This window comes from Neovison vison, chromosome 8, assembly GCF_020171115.1.
Source record: "Neovison vison isolate M4711 chromosome 8, ASM_NN_V1, whole genome shotgun sequence".
Classification (NCBI taxonomy): domain Eukaryota; kingdom Metazoa; phylum Chordata; class Mammalia; order Carnivora; family Mustelidae; genus Neogale; species Neogale vison.
The window spans coordinates 20,313,680-20,337,445 of NC_058098.1; the positions used below are offsets into that span (position 1 = coordinate 20,313,680).

General features: G+C 51.3%; 1 protein-coding gene across 2 annotated transcripts in view; it reads right to left on the reverse strand.

Moving 5' to 3' along the window:
• PPP1R16B (protein phosphatase 1 regulatory subunit 16B) overlaps positions 1–23,766 on the reverse strand; it is a 65,122-nt gene that overhangs the window by 18,930 nt on the left and 22,426 nt on the right. For both annotated transcript variants that reach the window (XM_044263039.1, XM_044263040.1), the window contains exons 2-3: positions 4,520–4,590; positions 489–634 (exon numbers count right to left, since the gene is read on the reverse strand). In XM_044263039.1, the coding sequence (XP_044118974.1) occupies positions 489–634; positions 4,520–4,590 (217 nt within the window). The remainder of the gene's footprint in view (positions 1–488; positions 635–4,519; positions 4,591–23,766) is intronic.

The following is a 23,766-nucleotide window of genomic DNA, read 5'->3' on the forward strand; positions in this document are numbered from 1 at the left end:
GCTACCCTGATACCCTGATATGAAGCCAGACCACGCCCCTACACGGAAGGAAACCTACAGACCCACACACCTCATGAACACAGGTGCAACCGCCCTCCCCAAAATACCGGCAAACCCATCGCAGCAGCGCAGCAAAAGGATCACACACCAAGACCAATGGGGACCATTCCGACAATGCAAGGGTGCTGGTTTGGGGGTGGGGGTACAGCACAAAGGGAGAGAGAGGATGGAGAGAGACAAAGAGGAGTAGGGAAGGCACACAGAGATGGAGGGAGGAAGGGAAGCGGGGGCAGAGGAAGAGAGAGAGACAGAGAAGCAGAGGTGGAGGGAGGGTGTGGGGAGAAAGAGACCCACCAGGCACCACAAGAGGCAGAGGAAGTGGTGGCCGAGAGGAAGAGGAGAGAGACAGAAGGCAGAAACAAAACAAAACCAACACAGAGCTAGGAAGGCAGGGCGGAAGCCCCGCTGGGGGAGAGAGGGTTACGTACTACTGAACGAGGATTTTCACCAGGTTGATGTGGCCACAGGTGGCCGCCGCATGCAGGGGCGTCCATAGCTCGTTGTCCTTGGCATTCACGTTGGCACCATGGGAAAGGAGCAGCTTAACAATCTCCTCAAAGTTGTCGATGCAGCACTGCGGAGGGTGAAGGAGAGACACAGGCAGGATCAGCTCCCGCAGGGCCTCGGCCCTGGTGGGGACACGCCAGCTTCCCCTCGGGAGGCCACGAGAAGGACAGTGGAGCCAAACTGTGTCTGAGTCTGAATCCAGCTGTATGACTTCCATGCTGTGTGACCTTGGGTAAGCCACATAACCTTTCTGAGCCTCAGTTTCCCCATGAGTAAGTTCATAATACTTAAGACATAAATATAAGTGAAACATAAAAAACATAAGGGAGCAGCAATAAGATGCTTTTGCAAGTGTTGGTGAAATGAAAGGAAATTTTGAACGAGACTTTAAAATCGTTTTTAATTCCTGAAGGCCTTTTTCAAACAAAATTGTATGGACGACTCTACCTTAGAGAACAAAAACGTGCAGGGAGGGCTGACTCCGGTTGGAGCAGGGTGTCGGTGGGGTAAGGGGGCTGTTGGGGGGGTCCCTCTCCCTGTCAGGCATGGCCCGAGGTCACAGTCTGATACCTCTGACTCGGGGACTTCTGACTGAGGAAGCCCCAAGTAACCAAGCCTCGCCGCCAGAGCACCCAACCCCACCTCAGGGCTCTGGGGACCCCAATATAATCCCTGAAAGGACATGGCCATGTCTGTGCTCTCTCTCGTCCACACGTAGGCCGGTCCTGGAGAGAGGGCAGGTTCTCGGCAGCCCTTCAGAGAGACAAAGAGCTCTGACAGCCGTTAGAGCTCTCACACTCCAGGGACACAGACAGAGACAGACTCCATGGGGACGGAGGGGCCTCAAGCCCATGAGCAGAGAGAGTTGAGGACAGAGGGGGAAGACAAGGAGTCACTTTATAGGCCAGGGTGGAGAAGCGGCAGGGGATGAGGCAGGGGTCTGGGCTCAGGACTCCCCAACCAGGTAAGGCTCAGCCCTCTTGCAGTGGGAGACGCTGTAGTTATACTCAGACAAGCAACATAATCAGACTTGGGCTTTTTTGTTTTGTTTTGCTTTGTTTTGTTTTGTTTTGTTTTTTAATCTTCCCTCGGGTGGATGTGGAGAACAGACTGCGTGCGAGCACTTTTGGGGGTGGAGAGGGACAGTGAGAAGCTATGTTGAAATCATCCAGTTAGGAGATGATGGCGGCTGGGCCTACAGGAGTATCTGTGGGCAGAGGGAGAAGGGACTGGATGTCAGCAGAAGAATCAGGGGCACCTTTGGGAACCCAAAGCCCTGGGTGTGGATATGGGGTGGGGGGACATGGTGCCCAACCCCATCCCTAGCAGAGCCAGGGCTCAGCACCAGAAGGGCATATGGGAAAGGAGCAGCTGTTTACACAGATGATGCCAGAGATCCAGGTTCTCTCCCTGCTCTGGCCGGTCTGGGGTTGGCTGGGTCTAAGGGCATCTCTCCAGAACTGCTGGGTAAAGGGAATTCAAGGAAGGGTGGCTCTGTCTCAGGAGGGTTGAGCGAACCACGCAGTGGTGCTTCATGGCCAGCAGAGGGCGCCAAAAGCAATGGAGTGAGGTCGTGGGTAGCAGCAAGGGGCCCCAGGCTGGAGGTGGCTGGGAGGTGGGTCTAAGAAGCCCCTGTCCAAAGGAGAAGCAGCTCAAGCCCCCCTCCCCCATGTCAGGGGACAGTGGAGGCAGAAAACCCACCCTTAGGGCTCTAGAAAAGTGAGGATGGGGTGGCAGGGGAGCTCAGGTGGAAAAGGGAAGAGATTGTGCACCCAGAATTGCAGTCTTGTGAAAGCAATGCCCAGCCTGAAAGACTCAGCCAGAGCAAGGGCTGGGCTTGGGGTGCACGTTGCAGTGGTCGGTGGTGGCGTGGGCAGCCCTCCTCCCCCACACTCCCCAAGGTGGGAAATGGCACCTGCCGTTGGATGACTCCTTCCGCCCCCTCCCTTCCCACATTCAATCTAGCAGCAGACTCGGGGATGCCATCTCCTAAGTCCCTGCCCCCAGCCCACTGCCTGGTGAAGCTTCACCGCCTCCCCGTCTCCCTGGCGCTCCCCTTCCCACGCCCTGCACCCTCACCAAACCATCAGTCTCAGTTTACAAACCCCAAAGGCTCCCTCTGCCAAGAGAAGAGCCGCTCTCCTTTGCCAGGCATGCGAAGCTGCTTCTTAATGTGCTCCTTGGTCCGATGCAGGGGCAGTGACAACAGTAACGACAGCCCCGCCAGTCACGTTATCAAAAACCACTGGGAGTGCAGCGGAGGAGCCCTGGGACCACCTCGCTAGCCTTTGGCCACCAACTGCCTCATTCGCTCCTCAGAACAACATCCCGAGTGCTCCGGAGCCCTGTGCGGCTAGTGGCTACCATCCACCATCCAGCACAGGGCAGATGTACAGGACATCCCACCATCATAGAACATTTTACTGGACGGTGCTATCCCTGAGGCTGTTTCCTGAGCTATAAAATGGGGATAAGACTTCAAAGGGCTGTTGTGAGGCTCACCCTATGCTTCACAAAAAGCGAAGTGACTACAGACACGAGCAATGGGACAGATTTCAATAATGACAACACCGTCTCATGATCGTGCTGTGTCGGGAGATGCGAAGGGCTGTTATGAGTACTCACTTAATCCTCACAACAACCCAGTGAGGTGGGCGCTAGTTATTCTGATTTCACAGATGAGGAAAGTGAGGCACAGAAAGCTTAAGTACCTTGCCCAAGATCATACAGCTAGAATGAGGGGATACAGGACACCCTGCGCACAGGAAAAGCAGCCAAAAGGACACATGGGAAGCCACTTGGCTGATGGCCAGGGTGGGGCTTGCTCCTGGGGCTCCTGGATGGGGGCAGTGGTCAGTCGTCGTCCATCCCTTCCTGCCTTCATGGAGACAGGGAGAAGCTCTCACCAGCCCGGGGGTCTGGCAGCCTGGCCTCCCACCCACCATGTTGCATTCAAGTCCCCCTGCTCAGAAACTTGGGCCAGGGCACAGGGAGGGTTCTGTGTGTTCCTTAAGTCAGCATGCACATCTTGAGCACCCACTGTATGCCAGCGTGGGGGAAGACACTAGGACGTACCAATGAACAAGTGACCTGGGCTCTGCGCTCACGAGGCTGAGTTGGACAGAGGGAGGCCAACACCAAACAGTTCAGCTAACCACTCAAACGGCCGCCAGAGGGCGTGCTCAGAAGGTAAGGATGCCCTATCAGGCACCCCAGCACCCGAGCCCTCGCTGGGGCTAAGCGGGCACATACCCACATGCCCACATGCTGGGAGAAATGCGGTGCGGAGCAGCCAGTGTGTGGAAGGAACAGAAAGGCCAGAGGGCTGGAGTCTGGAGAGCCAGGAAGCCCAGAGGGCTGATTGGGGGCCAGGTCTTGAGGAGCCTTGTGGGAAGACACCGAGAGCTTTGAGTAACGTGAGACTTTGACCTGCGCATCCCTGTGGCCACAGCGTAAAGAGCAAAACAGGGAGGGGCAGCTGGGTGCTGGGGACCAGCGAGGGGGCTAGCCCTTTGCCCTGCTGTGAGAGCACCTGGTTTGTGGCCACACGTCCTGGTGTATGATGCCCAGGCAGGTCAATCACCTCCGTCACCAGGGTGGAGGGGTGCCTTGGTGGGTGTGAATAGACACGCTTCATAAACTTCAAGCTCAAAACAAACTTGCTTTGTTTGCAAGCCTCTCGCTGGGCAGTGAGGACGCAGTGGACAAAGGCTCCCTGTCCCTGGAGGCCGCGCGCGTGTGCTGGGCGTGCCTCCGCACCAGGGCTCTGGGGGCGTGTTCATAACAGACCCACATCTCTCCCCCGAGGAGAGAAGAGCCTTTCAGATGAGGCAGCCAAGGATCTCCTTCCCCACTCCTCCCTAAGGGCTCTGGGCAGGAAAAAGCAGGGAGTGGGGGTAACTGTTCAGGTAGGGGGGCAGCAACCGGGGGACCCCAGCAAGCCTGGCCTTACCTGGTGCAGGGCTGTGAGTCCATCCTCATTGCACAAATCAGGGCTGACCTTATTCTTCAGGAAGTAGCGTACTGCAACAGAGGGGACAGGAGTCAGCATCCCGTCATGCACCAGCACGCGGCGATGCGAGGGGCCCGGGTGAGACCCCCTTTCCCCCGAGGCCTGAAGCTGACCATCCTACTGACTCTCTACAACAGGCACGGGAGGACGAGGAAGCTGCTGTGGGGAAACTAGGAGTGAGCTGGGAAGGGTGGGGAGAAGACCACCCGCTCCGCAGGACCAATACTGGGTCAGCACCCCAGCAGGTGCTGGGAGTGTGCGGGGGACAAGGTCTCAGGAGCAGTGGGGGATGGGCACGGGCCCTCAGCTCCATCCTCGCCAGACCCAGTTCCTGGGGCCACAGCCCCACGGCTTCCTTGGCCTGAGTGAGAACTGAGGTCCACGCGAAGGCGAGACTGAGGCCTCCACCAGGCTTCTAGCCAGAGATGCCATCTCTGCAGACTGGGGGTTAGGAGTGTCAGGAGTCTGTAGAGGGTATGGTCCACACGGGTCCCACGCGGCGCTGTCTGCAGGCCCCTCCCAGATGCCCCGGAAGCTGGTCTCAGCCTCAGCACTGGGTAAGGTCATTTATGGCATGGCCACAGATCACCAAGGCCCAGCCCACCCATCCGCAGGCCAGGGGGAATGCCCTGGGCTGGGCAGGTGGCCTTCAAAAGAGTAGAAGTGGGCACTGTGTTCCCATGTAGAAGGGTCTTGGGGAAGATTCTGCTCGCATGAAGCAAGGGTTCAAATCCCATGGTGGGGGGCACAGAGGGTAGGCCAGGCTTCCTGTCCCAGAAGACACTCCTTGAGGCAGATATCAAACACCAGCTGCTAAAAGCAACATTTGTGCACAGTAATTATCGGGGTGTTCCCCGTGCTGCATGGGAGCCCCCGATGCGGAATGACTCCCATGGCGGGCAGTTATTTTCAGCCAAAGGTGTGACAAATCACCCCATCTCTACAGAGCCCTTCATATGCTGGAGCCACCCTTGTATGTGGGCTCTGCTCCAGTGGGGAGCCTGCCTCTGGACACAAGGGAGCAAAGACCCCACCGCCCCCACCCAGGGCACGATCAGGCTTTCCCACCTCTGGTTCCACAAGGAAAATGATTCCTACATGCATAGTGTCTTCTTACTGAGCCCTTCCTCTGAACCCAGGTCCATGTACACGGCCTCCTTTCATGGGTCCCCAATCTATAGCTACTCCCCTCGTGGAGAAGAAGAGACAGAGAGTCCCAGTCACACGTGACCATGCACAGCAAATCAGATGCTCTAAGTCTGAAGGCCAGAATGTTGGCCGCAGGGCTGTTCTGCTCTGACCCCGAGGCCCAGGCACAGAGAGTGAACCAGCCCGGCAGGTGCCCTAACAGCTGGTGTGGAGAGGAGGGAGAGCGCAGAGCCACAGCAGTGGAGCACCCCCAGGACCCGGCCGGGCCTCCTCCTGCAGACAGACAGGCTCAGGGATCTACACACAGGACAGAAGGAACACCACAGGTCCTGGGGGGCGCTGTCGGGTATTTCAGGGCTGTGTTAAACATGAGCTTGCCTCCTCCAGCTTCCTGTTTAAAACCCTCTCGTGGCTCCACCTTGCTCCAGGAATGAAGTCCACAGTCCTTTCGTGGGGCTGGCCAACTACAGTACACGGGCTGAGTCTGGCAGGCAACCTGTGCCTGTAGATCACGTTGTTCACTGCAACACATCCACGTTCATTTCTTTACACGTGGCCTGAGACTGCTTTCACCTGACAACAGCAGAGACTGTGTGACCCACAGAGCCTAAAATATTTACTATCTGGCCCTTTATAGGAAAGGTTTGCAGACCCTGGTCTTCAAGGTCCTGCATGGTGGGGTCACCCCTAAAGGGTGGCCACCTTGCCCCATTCCAGGGGGGCATTGCTCTCATCATAGTCTACGTGAATGGCTTGCCTAGAGTTGCGCAGTGTGCAGCTTAATCAGCTGTACCAGCAGTCCCGTCTCCATACCTCTCCAGGCTCATCTCTTGCTCTCCAAGCACCCTGCACCATGAAGGAAGCTGGCTTGAGGGTGTCTCAGGGGTTAACTAGAACTCAGGGAGCACAAACAGAACAGGGACATACTCTCCCTTTTAGCCAGCCGTGTTCACACGTGGCTGCCCACACCTAGGTCAGTGTGGATCCCAGAGCCCCAGATCCCAGGCTTGGTCATCAGTTTGTCAGCGTGAGCCATCTGCTCTCGCACATTTGTTCAGCTGGGGCTGTAAGCAACTTACTCCTCCTCTCTGTTCCTCAGTGTTCTCATCTGTAAAATGGGGATCACAGCAGGGGCTCCTTTGTGGGGCTGCCATAAGGCTTAAGTAAGAAAATACCTGAAAGCTACTACCGTTATTTACTTATTTATTTTTTAATACCAATGCAAAACAGCCACGAAGCTCCTGCCTGGTCCTACCAGGTGCTGGGTGCTGGGGACGTAACCATCGATATCCTGTGTTTCCAAGAGCACGTGCCTTGGCTGTAAAGGACAGAGACATCTCTTGCTAGAGAGCTCCGAGCCCCTGCTGGTTCAAGAACCACAATGTAGTGGTCCCCACTGCCCCCACGCAAGCAAGGTCCCACTAAGACAGCAAGGAGGCAGCTCCCACCCTCCTCTCCTATATTCCCGCTGCTGGCACCAACCCTGTCCCTCCGCCCACACCTCCCTGACAATCTGGCTGGAATCTGGGCCAAGCAGGGCCATCTGCTCCCCTCCATCTCCAGCTGTAGCGAGTGAGGCTGAACCGACCCATCCCGGCAGGAAGCGGGTGGCGGGCTGCCTCTGCAGGGAGAAATCCCTGCTGATAAGCCTGTGGGGGTTTTTTGCCACCCGACCCCTTCCACCCTGCAGAGCAGACTGCCTGACCTCCAGCTGGTCAGGGACACGCCCTCACAGGTGCGGCTCCTGCTCCAGGCCCGTGAGGACCAGACAGAGGTGTCTGCCCCCTGGAGGTGGACCTCAGTCCATCCCCGCTGGCCAGGGGTGCTCCAGGGCCGAGCTGCTGTCACCCGGCCATGTGACCGGCACAGTCACGTTTGTGGGGTACACTCCTCCCACCCCATCTCACCTCTGCTTCCACCCAGAACCCAGCAACAAAGCCCACCTTTCCACTGCTTCCGAGGCACTGCCTGATCCAACCTCTGCCCCTTCCTGAATCCCTCAGTGACTGGGTCAGTCACACTGGCCTCTTTCATTTCCCAAGTCAAAATGAAACAAAACAAAAACTGGGCTCCTCCAGGCTTTCCCACACACCATTACCTGTGCCTGGAGCCCTCTTTCTTCTCACTCTCAGTCCAGCAAACTCCTCTTGCAACTCCGATTCCAGCTGAAAGGTCACCTCCTCTGAGAGGCCTTCCCTGATCACCCCAATCTCAAACGAGTTACCTGAGTTGCTCTCTCCCATAGCACCTTGCATTTCTGCATTTTGGCTTCACAATAGCACCTCTCCCAGTTTACAAGTACAGGCTGATTAGTTAGTATATGGTAATTATATAATTCTTTGTTTAGTGTTTTGGGTTCCACGAGGGAGCCTGGCTCCAAACAAGGGCCTCTGAAATCTACTCTCTCAGCAAACCTCTAGTTCTCACTGTAGTATGATTGTTAACGATAGTCACCACGCTGTGCATTAGCGCCTATGTAACTACAGCTTTGAACCCTTTGACCAACATCTCAGAAAAAAAGGTAACTATCTAAGAAGATGGATATGTTAATTAGCTTAACTATAGTCTTCATTTCTACACACGCACATGCGCGCGCACACACACACATAAACACCCTGTTATACATCTTAAATACACAAAATTCTTATTCAAAACAAAAATAAACCAAGCCATATCTATTGTGTGAATGTACAAAGTAATGGGGGAAGAATGCTCTGGGGCCCCCAGAGCTGCCTGCTCCTGGGGCCATAGGACTGTGGGGACCTGGGCACAGCCCAGCAGACACACCACAAGGCGTGTGACTCATGAACTGAAAAGCAACAATATGGATTTTATACAGAAACGAAGCAGCAAATCTCTCTCTCTGAGCCTCCACAGGCAGTGCAGCCAGATCAGGCAGCTGACTGCAGCGGCCCTTCGGCCCATTCCCAGGCTGGCAGTGGGGTACCCCCTCGTTCCCCTCCTGCCAGGAGGCCACACCTGACACGTCTGGTTGTTCTTCGTGCAGCCCGGTGCTAACGGTGCTCGGCGCTGTGCTGAGCCCTCTGTCTATCCATCCATCAGTCCTCCTGATCCAGTTTGGGGATTAATGACCTGCTGTTATTACCTGTCTGCTGTGACTGCCCCAATCCACAGATGGGAAAACTGAGGCTCAGGTTTGAACCAGTGAAATGACTTACCCAAGGGCACATGTCTGGGAACAGCAGAATTTGGATTTCTAACCCCGGCGGGCTGCCTCCAAAGGTTGACCACTCAACCACCTGGCCAAAATGGTGCCTAACAAGGGCCTGGAAAGGGAACACGAGCAGCAGGAAGAGGAGGGTGAACGCAGAAGAGAGCCACAGCGACGACGAAGTGCAAGAAGGGCCAAGATCGTTGCCGACAGCTCAGCGTTCGGGACTCGGTAATCAAGAGTGACCAGTGACAGTCATCACGACGACCCTGTCAGTGCAGTCTGCACATGAGGACATGGGGCACAGAGGTGAACACGTAGCCTGAGGTCCTGTGGCGAATGAGCGCAGCTCTGGGGCTGACACGGGAGGCTGAGCACCAGCGCCCTGTCCGTCTGTCTTCCTGCCGCACCTCCACGCCAACTAGACCCCGCCCCACTCGATTCCAGGCACTCAGTTGGCCTGTCGCCAGCTGCCATCCCCCACCCACCCGGCTGCTCCCCGTCCATGGAAAACCCCGCCCACATCGATCCCACCTCCTCCTCTTCCTCAGGCCCCAGGTCAGCCTTGCCTAGAGTCTCCCAGGGTCCCGCAGATACAGCCTGGTCAAACCAGTTCTCCTGCCTGCCCTTCTGCTCTCCCCTTCCCCAGGGGGCCAGGATTGCAGGGGGCCCACCCTGCTGCTCAGGCAAGGCCAGAGGGACCAGCACTCTCAGATAGGTTGCCCTGGGTCCTTCATGCAGGGCACCTCCAAAACCACTCCACTGAGCAATTTCAACCTTTCCGCCCACCACTGCTCCTCCCTAGAGCAGAAACAGCTAGAAATAGCTACTTCCAGGGAAGCCCAGCTGCCTGTGGCTAGGGGCGGAGACTCAGTCAAGTCTGATGGTGACTTCTGCAGTGGCTGGTGCAGCCCGTTCCACTGCCAGGCAGTTCACCCAGGATCTGGGGCGATGACACAGCTGCGCTGGAGGATGGGCGAGGAGGACCTAGGCTTCCCTCAAAGTCACATCCCCAAGCACAAACCCCAGGAGCCAGGCCTTGCTCTTCCCCAGGGAGCCTCCCTCCAGGGTCCATCTGGAGAAAAATGTCGGACAAATACCAGCGTTGGCAAGGAAGAAGGGACATCGAAACCTGCATACATTGCTGGTGGGCACGAGAAATGGAGCAGCTACTATGGAAAAGTCTGGCGGTAGCTCAAAAAGTAAATGCAGGATTAACATGTGACCCGGGGATTTGGACCCTAGGGATGTACCCAAGAGGAATAAACACAAACATCCACACAAAATCTTGTACATAAATGTTTATAGTAGCATTATTTATAGTGGCCCTGAAGTGGAAACATCCAGGGGCCCATCCACAGATGAATAAATTTTTAAAAAGGTGGTTTGTTCATACTGTGGAATATTATGCAGCCACAAAAAAAGAACAAAATGCTGACACGTGCCACACCATGGATGACCCTTGAAAACATCTCACTAAGGGAAAGAAGTCAGACACAAAAGTGCCACACAGCATATGATTCCATTTATATAAAATCTCCAGAATAAACAAATCCCTAAAGATAGAAAGTGATTCCTGGTTGCCAGGGGCTGAGAGGAGGGAGCCCTGGGGTATGACAGCTAAAGGGTACAGGGGTTCATTTGGGATGATAAAAATTTTCTGGAACTAGATAGAGGCAATGGTTGTACAACCTTCTGAATATACTAAAGACAGAAAATTCACACTTTAAAGGTAGATTTCACAGTGTGTGTGAGTGGTATCTCAATTTAAAAAAAAAAAAAGAAGGAAGGGGCTCTAAGCTGTCCTTGAGCATCCTGCTGAGAGCTCTTTCCCCTGCCAGTCCCAGGTTCTGTGAGGTCAGCACAGCATCTGTCCCATTCGCTACTATACCCATAGTGCCTGGGACAGTAGCTGGTACACGGTAGGTGTTCAATTCTTACTTCATGTAAGGGGAAGGAAGAAGGAAGCCACTGGCCACCTGGTCCCTTCAGGGCCCTGCATGATCTGGCCTCTGCCCGCCTCTCCCAGTAGCTTCCTTCCTAACTACCGCAGACCATTCCAGGTCCACCAGGCACCCCCCTCTCTCTTGAATCTCCAGGCCTTCTCATGAGCTATCCCTCTGCCCTTCTCTGTCTTTACTTAGCCTGGCTATTTCTTAACCAGGTCTTGGGTTAAATGTCTCAGCTTAAATGTCACTTTCTCTGTGAATTCATCACCCAGGGTGGGTAAGGTACCATTTTCGTGTGCTTTCTGTTCCCTGTCAAAACACTTAATGCTGTGATGTATTTGTGTATGGATTTGTCAGTGTCTCTGCTAGACTTTAAGTCCTGGAGGGGTGGGACAGTAGGAATGATAAATTTTTTAGCTACTGTGACATGATTTGAGCTCCTGGTCAACATCTGATGACTGCAGCTGTAATCAGAGCCTACCTAGTCTCCACCCAAGCCTCAGACATGGCCAGAGCACCCTCTCTTGGGCGGTTCTATGCTTCCTCCTCCAGACAAGCCTCCTGGCCCAGGCCACAGATATTTTCATCTCAGAGAGAATCTTTAACCCTTGACTTCTACAAAGAGGTCAGTGTCCTTCTTAGCATCTCCAATACCTTCAAAACTATGAAGACAAGGTGGCTGAGGGCATGCCAGGCATGGAGCTATTATCTTTTCCTTTCCAGAACCTCCATGCCCAGGACACACGCTTGTGCCGAACAGGAGCTGTGGAGAGGGACTCACATCAGCTATCAGATGCCTCTGTGTATGTGTAACTTACATCTGGTATTAGATGTATACAGGAAAAGTGATTGCAGACCCTTTAGAAGGCAAACTCTATGCAGGCAAATCTTGTTTGTCTTCTTATCTGGAGTATCCAGGACCTAGAGTAAGAGCTCAACAAATATTTGTTGAGAGACTTACCAAATAAAAGATTCCTTCTAAGAAAATGAAACCAGGAATATCTAGGAACATCTAGGAAAATATATAAAGTATATATATTATCTATAACAGTTCCAAAACCCTAATGAATTAAATCAAGGAAAAATAAATGGAGAAACATTCCACATTCATGGATAGGAAGATCTAACACTGTCAAAGTGTTTGTTAGTTCTTCCCAACTTGACCTATAGATTCAATGCAATCCCAATCAAAATCTCAGCAAGTGATTTCATGAATATTAACAAACTGATTCTAAGGTTTACATGAAGAGACAAAAGACCCAAAATCACACTGAATGAGAACAAAGTTGGAGAACTGATACTGCCTCACCTCAACACTTGCTACAAAGGAACAGTAATCAAGACAGTGTGGTATGGGTGAAAAACAAACAGATCAACAGAACAGAATAGAGAGCCCAGAGACAGACCCACATAAATACAGCCAACTCTCATCCATTGCTGGTGGGAAAGCAAAGTGGTATAGAAGCCTTTGATAGCTTCTTACAAAACTAAATGTACTCTTACCATACAATCCAGTAATCAATCACATTCCCTAGTATCTACTCAAGAGTTGAAAACTATGTCCATACAAAAACCTGCACACTAATGTTTATAACTGCTTTATTCAAAATCACCAACACTTGGAAGTAACCAAGATGTCCTTCAGCAGGTAAGTGGGCAAACCATGGTACTTCCAGACAGTGGAATATTATTCAGTGTTAAAAAGGAATGAGCTATCAGGTCATGAAAAGACATGGGAGAACCTGAAATGCATATTACTAGGTGAAAGAAGCCAATCTGAAAAGTCTATGTATTGTATGATTCCAACTATATGACATTAAGGAAAAGACAAAGCTATGGAAACACTGAAAAATAACCAGTGGTTGCCAGGAGTTGGGCAGGGGAAGGGATGAATAGGCAGAGCACAGGGGATTTATAGGACCCTGGAAATCCTCCGTATGATACCATAATGATGGACACACATCATTAGACATTTGTCCAAACCCACAGAATGCACAACCCCAAGAGTGGGCCCTACTATAAACTGTGGTCTTTGCACAATGATACGTCAGCACTGGTCATCGGGGGTAACCAAAGCACCACTATGGCAGGGGGTGCCGATGATGGGGGAAACTATGCACGTGTGGTGCCAGGGGGTGTGCGAAATCTCTGTACCTACCCTCGTTTTTGCTGTGAGCCTACAACTCTTCTCAAAAACTAAAATCTAAGTAAATAAACAGAAAGAAACCAGGGAAACCTATATACAAAATAAGCCACAGTCAAGGCTCATGAAAAAAGCAGTCTTTCTGAAATGTGGGAGTGGGCGAAGAATAACTTCCTAGTGTATCATGGACGTTTGTATGGAATTTCCTCCACGGGAGGGAGAACTGCTCTTAACTCATCTAATAAGAGAGTATGTGTAAGGTTTCTCCACCAGAGCTGCAAAGCCTGCCTGCTTGCACCTCAAACTCAAGGCGAGGGCACTGCTGGTCCAGAAACACAACCCTCGTACCTCCCCCATTCCATTCGTGAACACCTTGGACCCCGGCTGTGCCAGATCCCTGTTCTTCACTAATTCTGCTTCCAGAATGCTCCCAGTACCTCTCCCTGCAGCTTCCCTGAGATCCAGGAACCTGATCTCCCTTCTGCCCCGCAGCGCCTGGCCTCCTGGGAACTCTCCAAGGTACCAACTGTTTCCCCCCAACGGCCCACTTCTCCCCAAACTCCCTGCACTCTTCCCGATTTCCTCCTGTTGCTTCCCCAACCCTGTCTCTCTCACCTCACTCCTCTGTCTACTTATCCCTCTGCAATTTTTTTTAAAAAAATTATCTAATTATTTCATATCTCCAGGCAAGAAACAGATAAAAATATTCCCACCCTAAAGGCAGTGGCTGAATACATAAAAACACTAAAATGGCTCCACAGCCATTGTAATAATATCTAGCATTTACCGAGTATTTTCCAAGTGAGGCACTATTCTCAGATGCTACATGGGTCATCCCAGTTAAACCCTGCAATAATCCTATGACTTAGGTGCTGTTATCAACTCATTGAACAAGGAACTTACATGATTTGCTCAAGCTCACTTAGCTAATATGTGTTGAGAACCGATCCTAGAGTGGTCGATTGACAGGCACAACTGGTGTTTCAGGCATAACTAGTGACAAGGGATTCCTCAGCCAAATATAACCAAGAATAAAAGCCATTCCATATTCAGGAAGAGAAAACAAGTTGCCTATGAAGGGGGAGATTCCTTTAGCTCCCGCCTGCCCATTTGACCATTCTGTCTGCTTTCCCTGGGTCCACTCTCCTGCCCCATAATCATGCCCTGCCCTCCCCCATGCTTGTCAGCCTGGCTCTCAGTTTTCTCCTAAAGATGCTGTGTCTTGCTCTTCTAATTCAGTGCTCTGTTGCACAGGACAGGGGCAAATCCCACTCTGGGCTTCCACCTGTCTGCTTGAGAAAATTAAACAAGATTTTTGAAAATTTTAAAGGTAACCACTCAAGAAACTGAAATCAGGATTTCTGTTTTCCATATCAATGGAAAAAATCAAAGAAAATAAGCACCATCTGCATTAAAGTCACAGAATGGAAGAAAGAACATAGAAACACAAACATCACAAGGCCTGTGGCAAGATGACCAAAATAACTAAACATCTACTACAATAAATGAAATCATCTACCCTCCCCTATAAAGCAGTGAAGATTGGTTGTCAAAAAGAAAAAAAAATGTCAAATGTGTGCTGCTTACAAGAGATACATCCCAACAAAATAACAGACTAAAAATAAAGGAATGCTCAAATATAAACCAGCCAAACGCAAACACAAAGAAAGCGGGGGTGGCAACATTACTATGATGCAGAATGGAATTCAGGGCAAAAACAGGAGGTAAGCAATGTTAGGTTGATTAAAAACAGATACTTCAAAATGAAATCCTAAACACAAAGGAGATCACTGGCTGCTGGGGGTCAGTTGTAGGGTGGGGAGAACACAGTCATCATCATGAGAAAACCCCGTGAATCACATAATCCACAAAGCAAAATCCAGTGCAACAAAAATTGCCCATATGTAAGTCGAAAATACAGTTTTTCCCCTGTATCTCCGGCACCTACACACACGAAAGAAAAGAGGAGGGGCCAGGGTTAAGATTTACGGACAAGGACGCTCACAGAAGTATTGTTTAGAGATACTGTTCACAACCGAGAATTGCCAGAAGCAACCCAAATGTCTACACAACTGGAGACTGATTAGGTAAATTATGGAACATTCACATGATGGAATATTCTGCAGCTTGGGTCTTTGAGGAATTTTTAATGATGTGGGAAATGTCTGATATATAGTGTAGAATGGAAAACCAGAGATCAAAACTGTACATTCAATGCAATCTCACTTGGAAAGGAAAAATGCATTCCACACAGGCACACGTGGCTCACTGGAAAAAGAAAATTAAGATATGAACTGTGGCTATCAGTGCTTTTTATTTTATGGTGGCCAGAACTTTCCAAGCATTTAAAAATACGTAGGTGCTACCTTCATAACCAGAATTTTCCAGTTCCACTAAAAACCAAAAACCCTCTATCAAATGACAGCCAAGTGGTAAGAACTACATTTCTGGTGAAATTTCTAGGGGAGAATAGGGTCTCAAGCTGGTTTGACTCCATGAAGCAAATGCTGAAGCTGAGACCCCTGTGTCAGGTAGGAAGTTAAATAGAACCAATAATGATATCCCTTCATTTGTGTCGGGCAAGTGTTGGCCAACTCTGGTCCAATGGCTCAGTCGTGCAATTCTGAGCTGCTTGCAAGTTAAGGATGGTTTCTGTATTTTTCTAATGGTTGGGGGAAAAAAATCAATGAAGAATCCTATTTCATGGGGCACCTCGGTGGCTCAGTGGGTTAAGCCGCTGCCTTCGGCCCAGGTCATGATCCCAGGGTCCTGGGATCGAGCCCCACATCGGGCTCTCTGCTCAGCAGGGAGCCTGCTTCCCTCTCTCTCTCTCTGTCTGTGATCTCTGTCCGTCAAATAAACAAATAAAATCTTTAAAAAAAAAAAAAAGAATCCTATTTCATGACACATGGAAATTATGTGAAAGCCAAATATCAGTGACCGTAAATGAAGCTGAAATGGAATGCAAGCTTGTGAGTTCGTATACGGCTTTTGGTTGCTTCCGCCATCAGAACAGAGACAGGGCGCCCCACACAGCCTACAACAGTTCTTATCTGGCCCTTTACAGAGCAAACTTGCTGATCTCTGGTGCAGCGCTTTTAAGCTAACAAAGCATGTTGAAAACCACAGTCATTTCCCTCCTACGATAAAAGCTTCAAGGTCCCAGACATGAGAGGAAGAAATCAATATACATTCGAGGTAGACCATTGCATCCTGGCCAGGAGAGGCGTGGGCAGATCAGGTTCCACATCTTCACCTGCCAAGAAATGCAGGGCACAGAGCCCTGAGCCTGCTGTCGCTGCTCACCTCTCCCCACGGGCACGCCCCCAGTCCCCAGCCCCCAGCCCCAGCCCAGCCACCCCAAGCAGCTGAGCTTCCTGTCAAGAACGTGACCTTCTGAAGCCGGGGTGGTGGGGACTGCAGCTGCAGGAAGGAAGGTATTTTTATCCTGACCCTGCTTCCTGTTTGACAGATGGGGGGTTTCATGTGCTGGTGTTTGGTTTTGTCATTTCTGGTACAGGCTCTGCTCACTGGCCACATCAGAACAGAAGCTGTCTCCTAGCAGGGCAGCTCCCTGCCACCCAGGACCACCACCCACCACCTGTCCTCTGGCCTCTTCTGGCTGCGGCACACACAGCCTCCTGTGCAAGCTTGCAGAAACCTGGGCGCCCGGCTGGGCAGGGGGAACATGAGCGTTTCTGCTGTAGAACACAGAAAAACCACTCCTCAATCAGAGGGTAGCTGGCTGGGCCGGGAGGAGAGCAAGTCTGCAGATTTTCCAGAGCTTCTGGAGCAAGGCTTGGCTTGGGGAGGACTGACGGGGCCGCTGCTGGAGGCGGAGTTAAGTCTGGGACTTGAGAATGTCCTCAGCCCTAGGACCTGGGGATTATTTACTGATGCTCCCAGCAGCAGATGAAAACGTACTGTCCTCCATCATCCTACCCCAGGACTCAGCCAGATGTGGGACCAGAGAGCAAACACATCAACATCTAACAAGCTGGTAATAGCAATACAATAGCATGTGCTGAGCACTTACTGTGTGCCCAGCACAGAGCAGAAATTAGGTCACTGAATCCCCACAACAGCCCCAGGCAGAAGCGAGGCAGCCTCTCTGGTCACTCCTATTTTATAACCGGGATACTGAGGCACAGTGAGTCTAATTAGCTTCCTAGTCAAACCACTCAGCTAGTAAGGGACTCTAGTCCCTTGCTCTGCCAGGACAAGTCCCATGCATGTCTTAGAGCTAAGCCTGACCCCAGGTCTCAAGAGCTGGGGATCTGCAGCCCAGAACCTTCCTGTTTCCTATTCTGCCAGCACATCCCGCACCAGGCTCTGAGCCAGAGGAATGAATGGGCTGGTCTGACCTTTGCTATAATCATTCTCATTCTGGAGTGGGGACACCAGGACGTACCATTGGGGGACAGGCAAACCACCTAAGCATGGCATCTGGCATGCAAACATGGGTGTCACGGCTGAGGATTCAGACCCTGTTAGCCAGTGATCTGATGCCAGGCATGTCATCTTCTCTACCTGAGCCTCAGTTTCTCCCATCTGAAAATAGGGGTTATAACCTCGTGAGGTTATCTGACAGGAAGGTCACAGAGTATTGATGATGGTGACAACAATAACATCATGACATGAGTTAGGTGGCTCTCCCCTGACACAAACCCTCCACGGGAATGTCCTCAAGCTCTCAGCCACCAAATGGTGGCTCTAGGGCGTGAGCATTTTGGCACTCTTGTGGGATGACCACAAGATAGAGCCTCGGGGCAGCCCAAGTGTGGCAGCCAGTGTCCAAACGCTGCCCACACGTGCCTTCGCCGTAGGCTTCGCACTGACTAGAGCTGACTGGCGTGTGGCTCTACAGGATGGAGTGTGGCTTCTGAGGCTGCATCACAAAAGAGAGGGTGGGCTCTGGCTCGCTCCTTGGATCTCTCACTCGGAGAAGCAGCCGCCACGTCAAGACGACATGCAGGCAGCCCTATGGAAAGGCCACTCAGTGAGGACCGGGGCCTCCTGCCACCCTCCGTGTGAGCGAGCCATGGTGGAATCAGAACCTGCCGCCCCACTCCAGCCCTCAGATGACAGGAGCTCTGGTAACATATCGATGACAACCTCTTGAGAAACCCTGAGCCAGAACCCAAGCCACCTAGCTGCCCCAACCTGAGCCTCCCGCCCCTCACAGTCAACCAGGAAAGTCGGTGCTGAATCCTACAGCTGACTAGGGTTTCGATTCCCCACAACCCCTGAGGGCTGAAAACTCGCCTGGGCCTCTCTGTGGCAGGGGCACAGCCCAGGCTTCCCTGCTGCGTGAGAAGGGACCAGGTCTTGAGGCACCTTCCCGAGCTAAGGGACGACTGACTTGGCTGAGCGAAGTGGGGAGGACATTGCCAGCCCCTGCCTCCAGCGGCCACCCAGAGTTTCCTAAATCACAGACCCGAAGGTAATTCTCTCCTGCTCAAAACCCTCTCATGGCTCCCCACTGCCTTGACAGTGTCCGTGGGCGAGCCCTGAGGTCCACACAGAGTCCCAGCAATGGCGGCAGCAGCAGCAGCAGCCGCAGCAGCAGCAGAGAATCTGTTGGAAATGTAAATCCTGTAGTTCTACACTCAGACCTATGGGATCTATGGTTTGACAAGCCCTCCCGGTGATCTGGATATTCCAGCCTTCTCTGCCATCATTCCTTCCTAGCTTTCCTGGGTTCTAGAAATACCCCGCTTCCCCACCCTCGTCTCCCCTCCACAAATATTCACCAGGCTCCAGCTCTGTGTCAGGTGTGGGGGCACACCAGTGAACAAGACAGACACGGGCTCCACCCTCCTCCAGCTTGCAATCTGCCCTCCCCACAGTCTGGAATATTCTTCCCTTCATCCCACCAGCCAAATCCCTGCCCAGCCCTGAGGCCACTGCAGGAGACATTCAGGAATCACGAGTTGAACATTAAATGAGTGAATGAATACAAGACCAAATGCACCACCTCAGCTAAGTCTTCCTTGACCTTGACTTAGGTGCCCTCAGGAGACAGTGTGCACCTCAGCCAGAGCCCCTGTCATCCTCACAGTGGCCCGTAAGGTACTGTGAGCCCTCTGGGTCTGTGAGAGCCTCATATATGCAAAATCCAGACTGAGATGCACCATGAGCATAAAAGGCATTGGACTCAGAAGATTTAAACCAAAAAAAGAAAAGAAAAAAGATATGGAAAATGTCTCGGGAATTTTTTGTATTGACTGCATGTTGAAAGGATATATCAAATTAAAGAAAATACTTTATACAAGTTAATTTCACCTGTTCCTTTTCCACTTTAATTTGGCTACTGGAAAATTTAAAGTATGTGGCTCACATTGTCCCCCTTCTGAGCAGCACTGAGCTGGACTGCATTTAGTCAGATGACTATGGACACAGATGTGAGCTCTGGGAGGGTATTTCTGTCCATCCATCTTCCCTCTCCTCCTCCCCCCTCGCTCCCTCCGTTCTCCTTCCCCCCCTTCTTCCCTCCCTCTTCCTTCCCTCCCTCCTTCCTTCTTTTCCTCCTTCCTTCCTTCGCCCCTCCCTCCATCTCTCCGTCTCTCCGTCTCTCCATCTCTCCCTCTCTTCCTTCCTTCCTTCCTTGCTTTCTCCCTCTCTGACCCTCCCCTCTCCTTCTTCCCACAAACATTTATAGGCCATCTGCTCTTGTGCTCCCACCGTGAGACCTGGCACAAAGTAGGTGCCAACACCATTTGCTGAATGAATAAACCAACACTCGGAAGCAGTCTGACCCAGAGATGACCCTAAGGGAGTTTCCCTCCCATTTAGCTCCCATATCTACTTGTTTGGGTGCCGTTTTCCCATTTCATCTCAAAGGAAGCCAACCTCCAAAGATGGCCTTGTGTAAGTCAGAGCTGGGGTCCGTTCTCCTCTTGTAGATGGAGCTCAGGGGCACTCAGGTCCTGGGGTCAGGACTTTGTGTGCAGGAACAAATTGTTCTCCAAGCTCCAAAAGTCTGGCCAGAGCTTGGGTCCGGGCTTGGAGCTTTAATGCCAAGCTCTCCAGTGAGGGGACAGCACTGGGCTGAGCCATCCGCTAACCCCAACCCCATCCCCCATGAGCTTGGCAGGATGAGTGTGCAGGTGGGTCAGCAAGACTCAATATATATATAAGCCTCCAGGCTTGCTTCGGAGACTGGGCAAGAGTCGCTGTGGGCATTACAGGTCTGTGTCCTTGAATCTCAGACTCAGAGACCCTGACTGTACCCCTGCCCATCCCCACCTCCCAGTCCTCCAGTTTGAGAGCTGTAAGGCACTGGGATGAGCCACAGTGTCTCAGAGGAGCTGTCCCTTGGGGCTGGGAAGGCAGCAAGAGAGCTGGCATTGGGGTGTGGCCTTTCATGCCCTGGGACCCACTTGTAGCTAACACAAGGTTGTAGCCCCCACACCATGGCCTGTCGCCAGCAGGAGCATCCCTCCTGTTCCCACTGGCTTTATCCCCTTCCCGACTTGGCACTGAAGCATCTTTCCCTGCCTGAGGCAAGGTCCTTGCTACTGTGACTGTTTCTTCTAGGATGCCCTCCTCTAGCCCAGCCTCTTCTATCTTTCCCCATGGTTGGTTGGCTCCTTCTCATCCTTCAGGTCTCCTAAAGCCCTTGGAGAGACCTTCCCCAATGGCCTCCCTCATGGTCCACCACCAAGGCACAGCAGGGGATTTTGGGGACCAGGGGAGTGAATTGCCACCTATGCCTTCAAGAGTCTTCTCTTCCCTTCAACATACTCCACGGGCCATGACCCAGTGTTTCAGGCATTCAGACCACACACCTCAAATAGCTTCACATGTAAGCTGAGAGAAAGAACCACCCCCCCCCAACCAGGAATCCATGCTGTTATTCTGCTTGAATGTTGTTCTAGAACAAGCAAAACTAACTGGGTGATTCACACCCCACTGGGGTGGCTAGAATCAAAAAGCAGACCAAACAAGTGTTGGCAAGGATGTGGGAAAATTGGAACCCTTGGGTGTCACTGGTGGGGATGTAAAATGGTGCAGCTGCTCTGGAGAACAGGCTGACGGTGTCCTAAAAACAAAAACAGAATTACCATATGGTCCAGCAATTCCACACCTTGGTACCTGCCCCAAATCATTGGAAACAGGAACTCAAACTAATACTTATGCACCCGTACTCACAGCAGCATCATCCACAACAGCCAAAACCTAGCCACAAGGTGGAAACAACCCAAGTGTGTACCTACCTTTGGTCACAAAAGGGAATGAAGTGTGGACGTGTGCTATGATAGGGATGAACTTGAAAACATTCTGCTAAAATGAAAGAAGCCAGACTCCTTACATATCACAGGACCCCATTTATAAGACACCAAGGTAGGGAAGCCCAAAGACAGCAAACAGACTGCCCTTGCCAGGGGCTGCAGGGAGAGGAAAAGGGGAAGTGACTGCTTAATGTGTATAGAACTGCCTTGTTGCAGGGGGAGGGCAGGTGGAAATGTTCTGGAGCTCCATGGAGGTGGTGGTCACCCAAGACTGTGAACGTACTAAATGTCAGACTTGAATACTTGAAAATGGTTAATTGTATGTTATGTGACTTTCATCTCAAACAAACAACTATCCTGTAGTGACCAAAAAAAAAAAGCCATCAGAACAGAACTTGCCAAGGGTTGGGTAGAGGACTAGCTGGAAAGGTGCACGAAGGAAACTTCTGGAGGGATGGTGATGTTCTGATGTTCAGAAATATAATGTGGGCCACATACATATTTTTCTAATTCTCTGGCAGCAAGACTATGAAACAAATAGGTTTTAGTAACAATATATTTTCATCTTAATGTTTTAATCTTAATACTGTATTTTAATCTTACTATATTTTAATTCTTTATAATATACTTTATTTAACTTACTGTATCCAAAATATTATCATTTCAGCATGTCATAAATATTTTTCTTTTTTTTTTTTTAAAGATTTAATTTATTTATTTGTCAGAGAGAGAGGGAGAGAGAGCGCGAGCACAGGCAGACAGAGGCAGAGGGAGAAGCAGGCTCCCTGCCGAGCAAGGAGCCCGATGTGGGACTCAATCCCAGGATGCCGGGATCATGACCTGAGCCGAAGGCAGCTGCCTAACCAACTGAGCCACCCAGGCGTCCCGTCATAAATATTTTTAAATTCTGTACTTGACTGTGGTGTTGGTCACACAATTCTCCATCTGTGATTTTAAAAAACTGCAACGCTAAATGCATGCACACACACATTCTCTCTCTCTCTCTCTCTCTCGGGCATGAAAACTAGCCAAAAAAACAAAAACAAAAACAAAAAACCCAGTAGGTTTGATGAGTTGTATCAATATCAATATCAATTTCCTGGTTGTAAAACTATGTTATAGTTTTCTAAGATGTTACCACTGGGGTAAACTGGGCCAAGAGTAGAAGGGATCTCTGTTATTTTTGTACCTGCCTGCGAAACTAAATTATCTCAAAATAAAAAGGCATGAGTTTGGCTCACTGGGGCAGGGCCTGGACTCCAGACACAAAAGGCAGAAGCTACGTGGGTATGCGGCCACTACACAGACTTGCCAAGCACCTGTACTGGGCTGAGCCAAACCGGCTGCAGCCCTCGCCTTGGTGGGGGGTCACAGGGATGCATGGTAACAAGATTACCACTCAAATAGATGGAACCATGGGGGAAGGATGCCTGGCAGGGACCAGGCCAAGTCAGGGGCTCAGCACCCCCACAAGCCTGCACGTCTATGGCTGAACGCCAACTGACATAGTTGAAGAGTAATGACAGCTGATGGCCGTCGCGCTTTGGAACCTTCCGCTATGCCGGACACTGAGCTAAAGCAAGGCAGCATCTTGTCCTTGGTGCAACCCTTTTAAGTAGGTGATATTCTTTCTATCTAGCCAAAAGAGAAACTGAGGCACAGAGAGATTGAGTGATTTGCCCAAGATCGCCCAACAAGCAGCAGAACTGGGATCTGAGCCCAGACGGTCTCGCTCCAAAGCCCTGGGTCTGACCCATGCACATTGGTGACTCCCAGGCTGGGTGCCTGGTGGATCTTTAACCACCCCCGGGACCAACCCCCTCTGTCACTCCCATCAACACCAGATAGAATGTTCCAGCATTAACACACTGATGAGGCCCGAGGAACCATGACCACAGTGCCCTTTGGCTATCACTGCAGCCGGTGGGCCCTAGGGTGGGCTGTCGTGTGTGTGCGTGTGTGGGCATCCCCTTGGGCCCAGCCCTCCCTCTCCAAGTCCTTTTAAAAACAGCAGTTTCAAAACAAAAACAAAGACAAAACAAAACAGCAGTTTCTCCATCCGCTGACGAACAGACAGGCGAAATGCAGTGCAGCCTCTGAAAGGACTATTATCCAACCATAAAAAAGAGACAGGTGCTGAGGCTTGCGACAACATGGACGAACCTGGAACCAGGTGAATGAAGTCAGACATCAAAGTCACATACCGTACGATTCTGTTTACATGGAATGTCCAGAATAAGTAAACCTACAGATCAAGAAAGCAGACAGGTGTTTCCTGTGGGCTGAGGCGAGGGGACCTGGAGAGTGACTGCTAATGGGAACAAGGTTTCCTTTTGGGATGATGACAATGCTCTGGAACTAGGTAGTGGTGGGGGCCACACAACACCGTGAATGTACTCGATGCCCCTGACTTGTACACTTGGAAATGGTTCATTTTATGCTATGTGAGTTGCACTTCAAATTTTAGAAAAACTCAGTAGTTTCCAGACTTTGGGGCACTTGAACTCCACAGGCAGACCTGGATTCCTGATATAACTGGG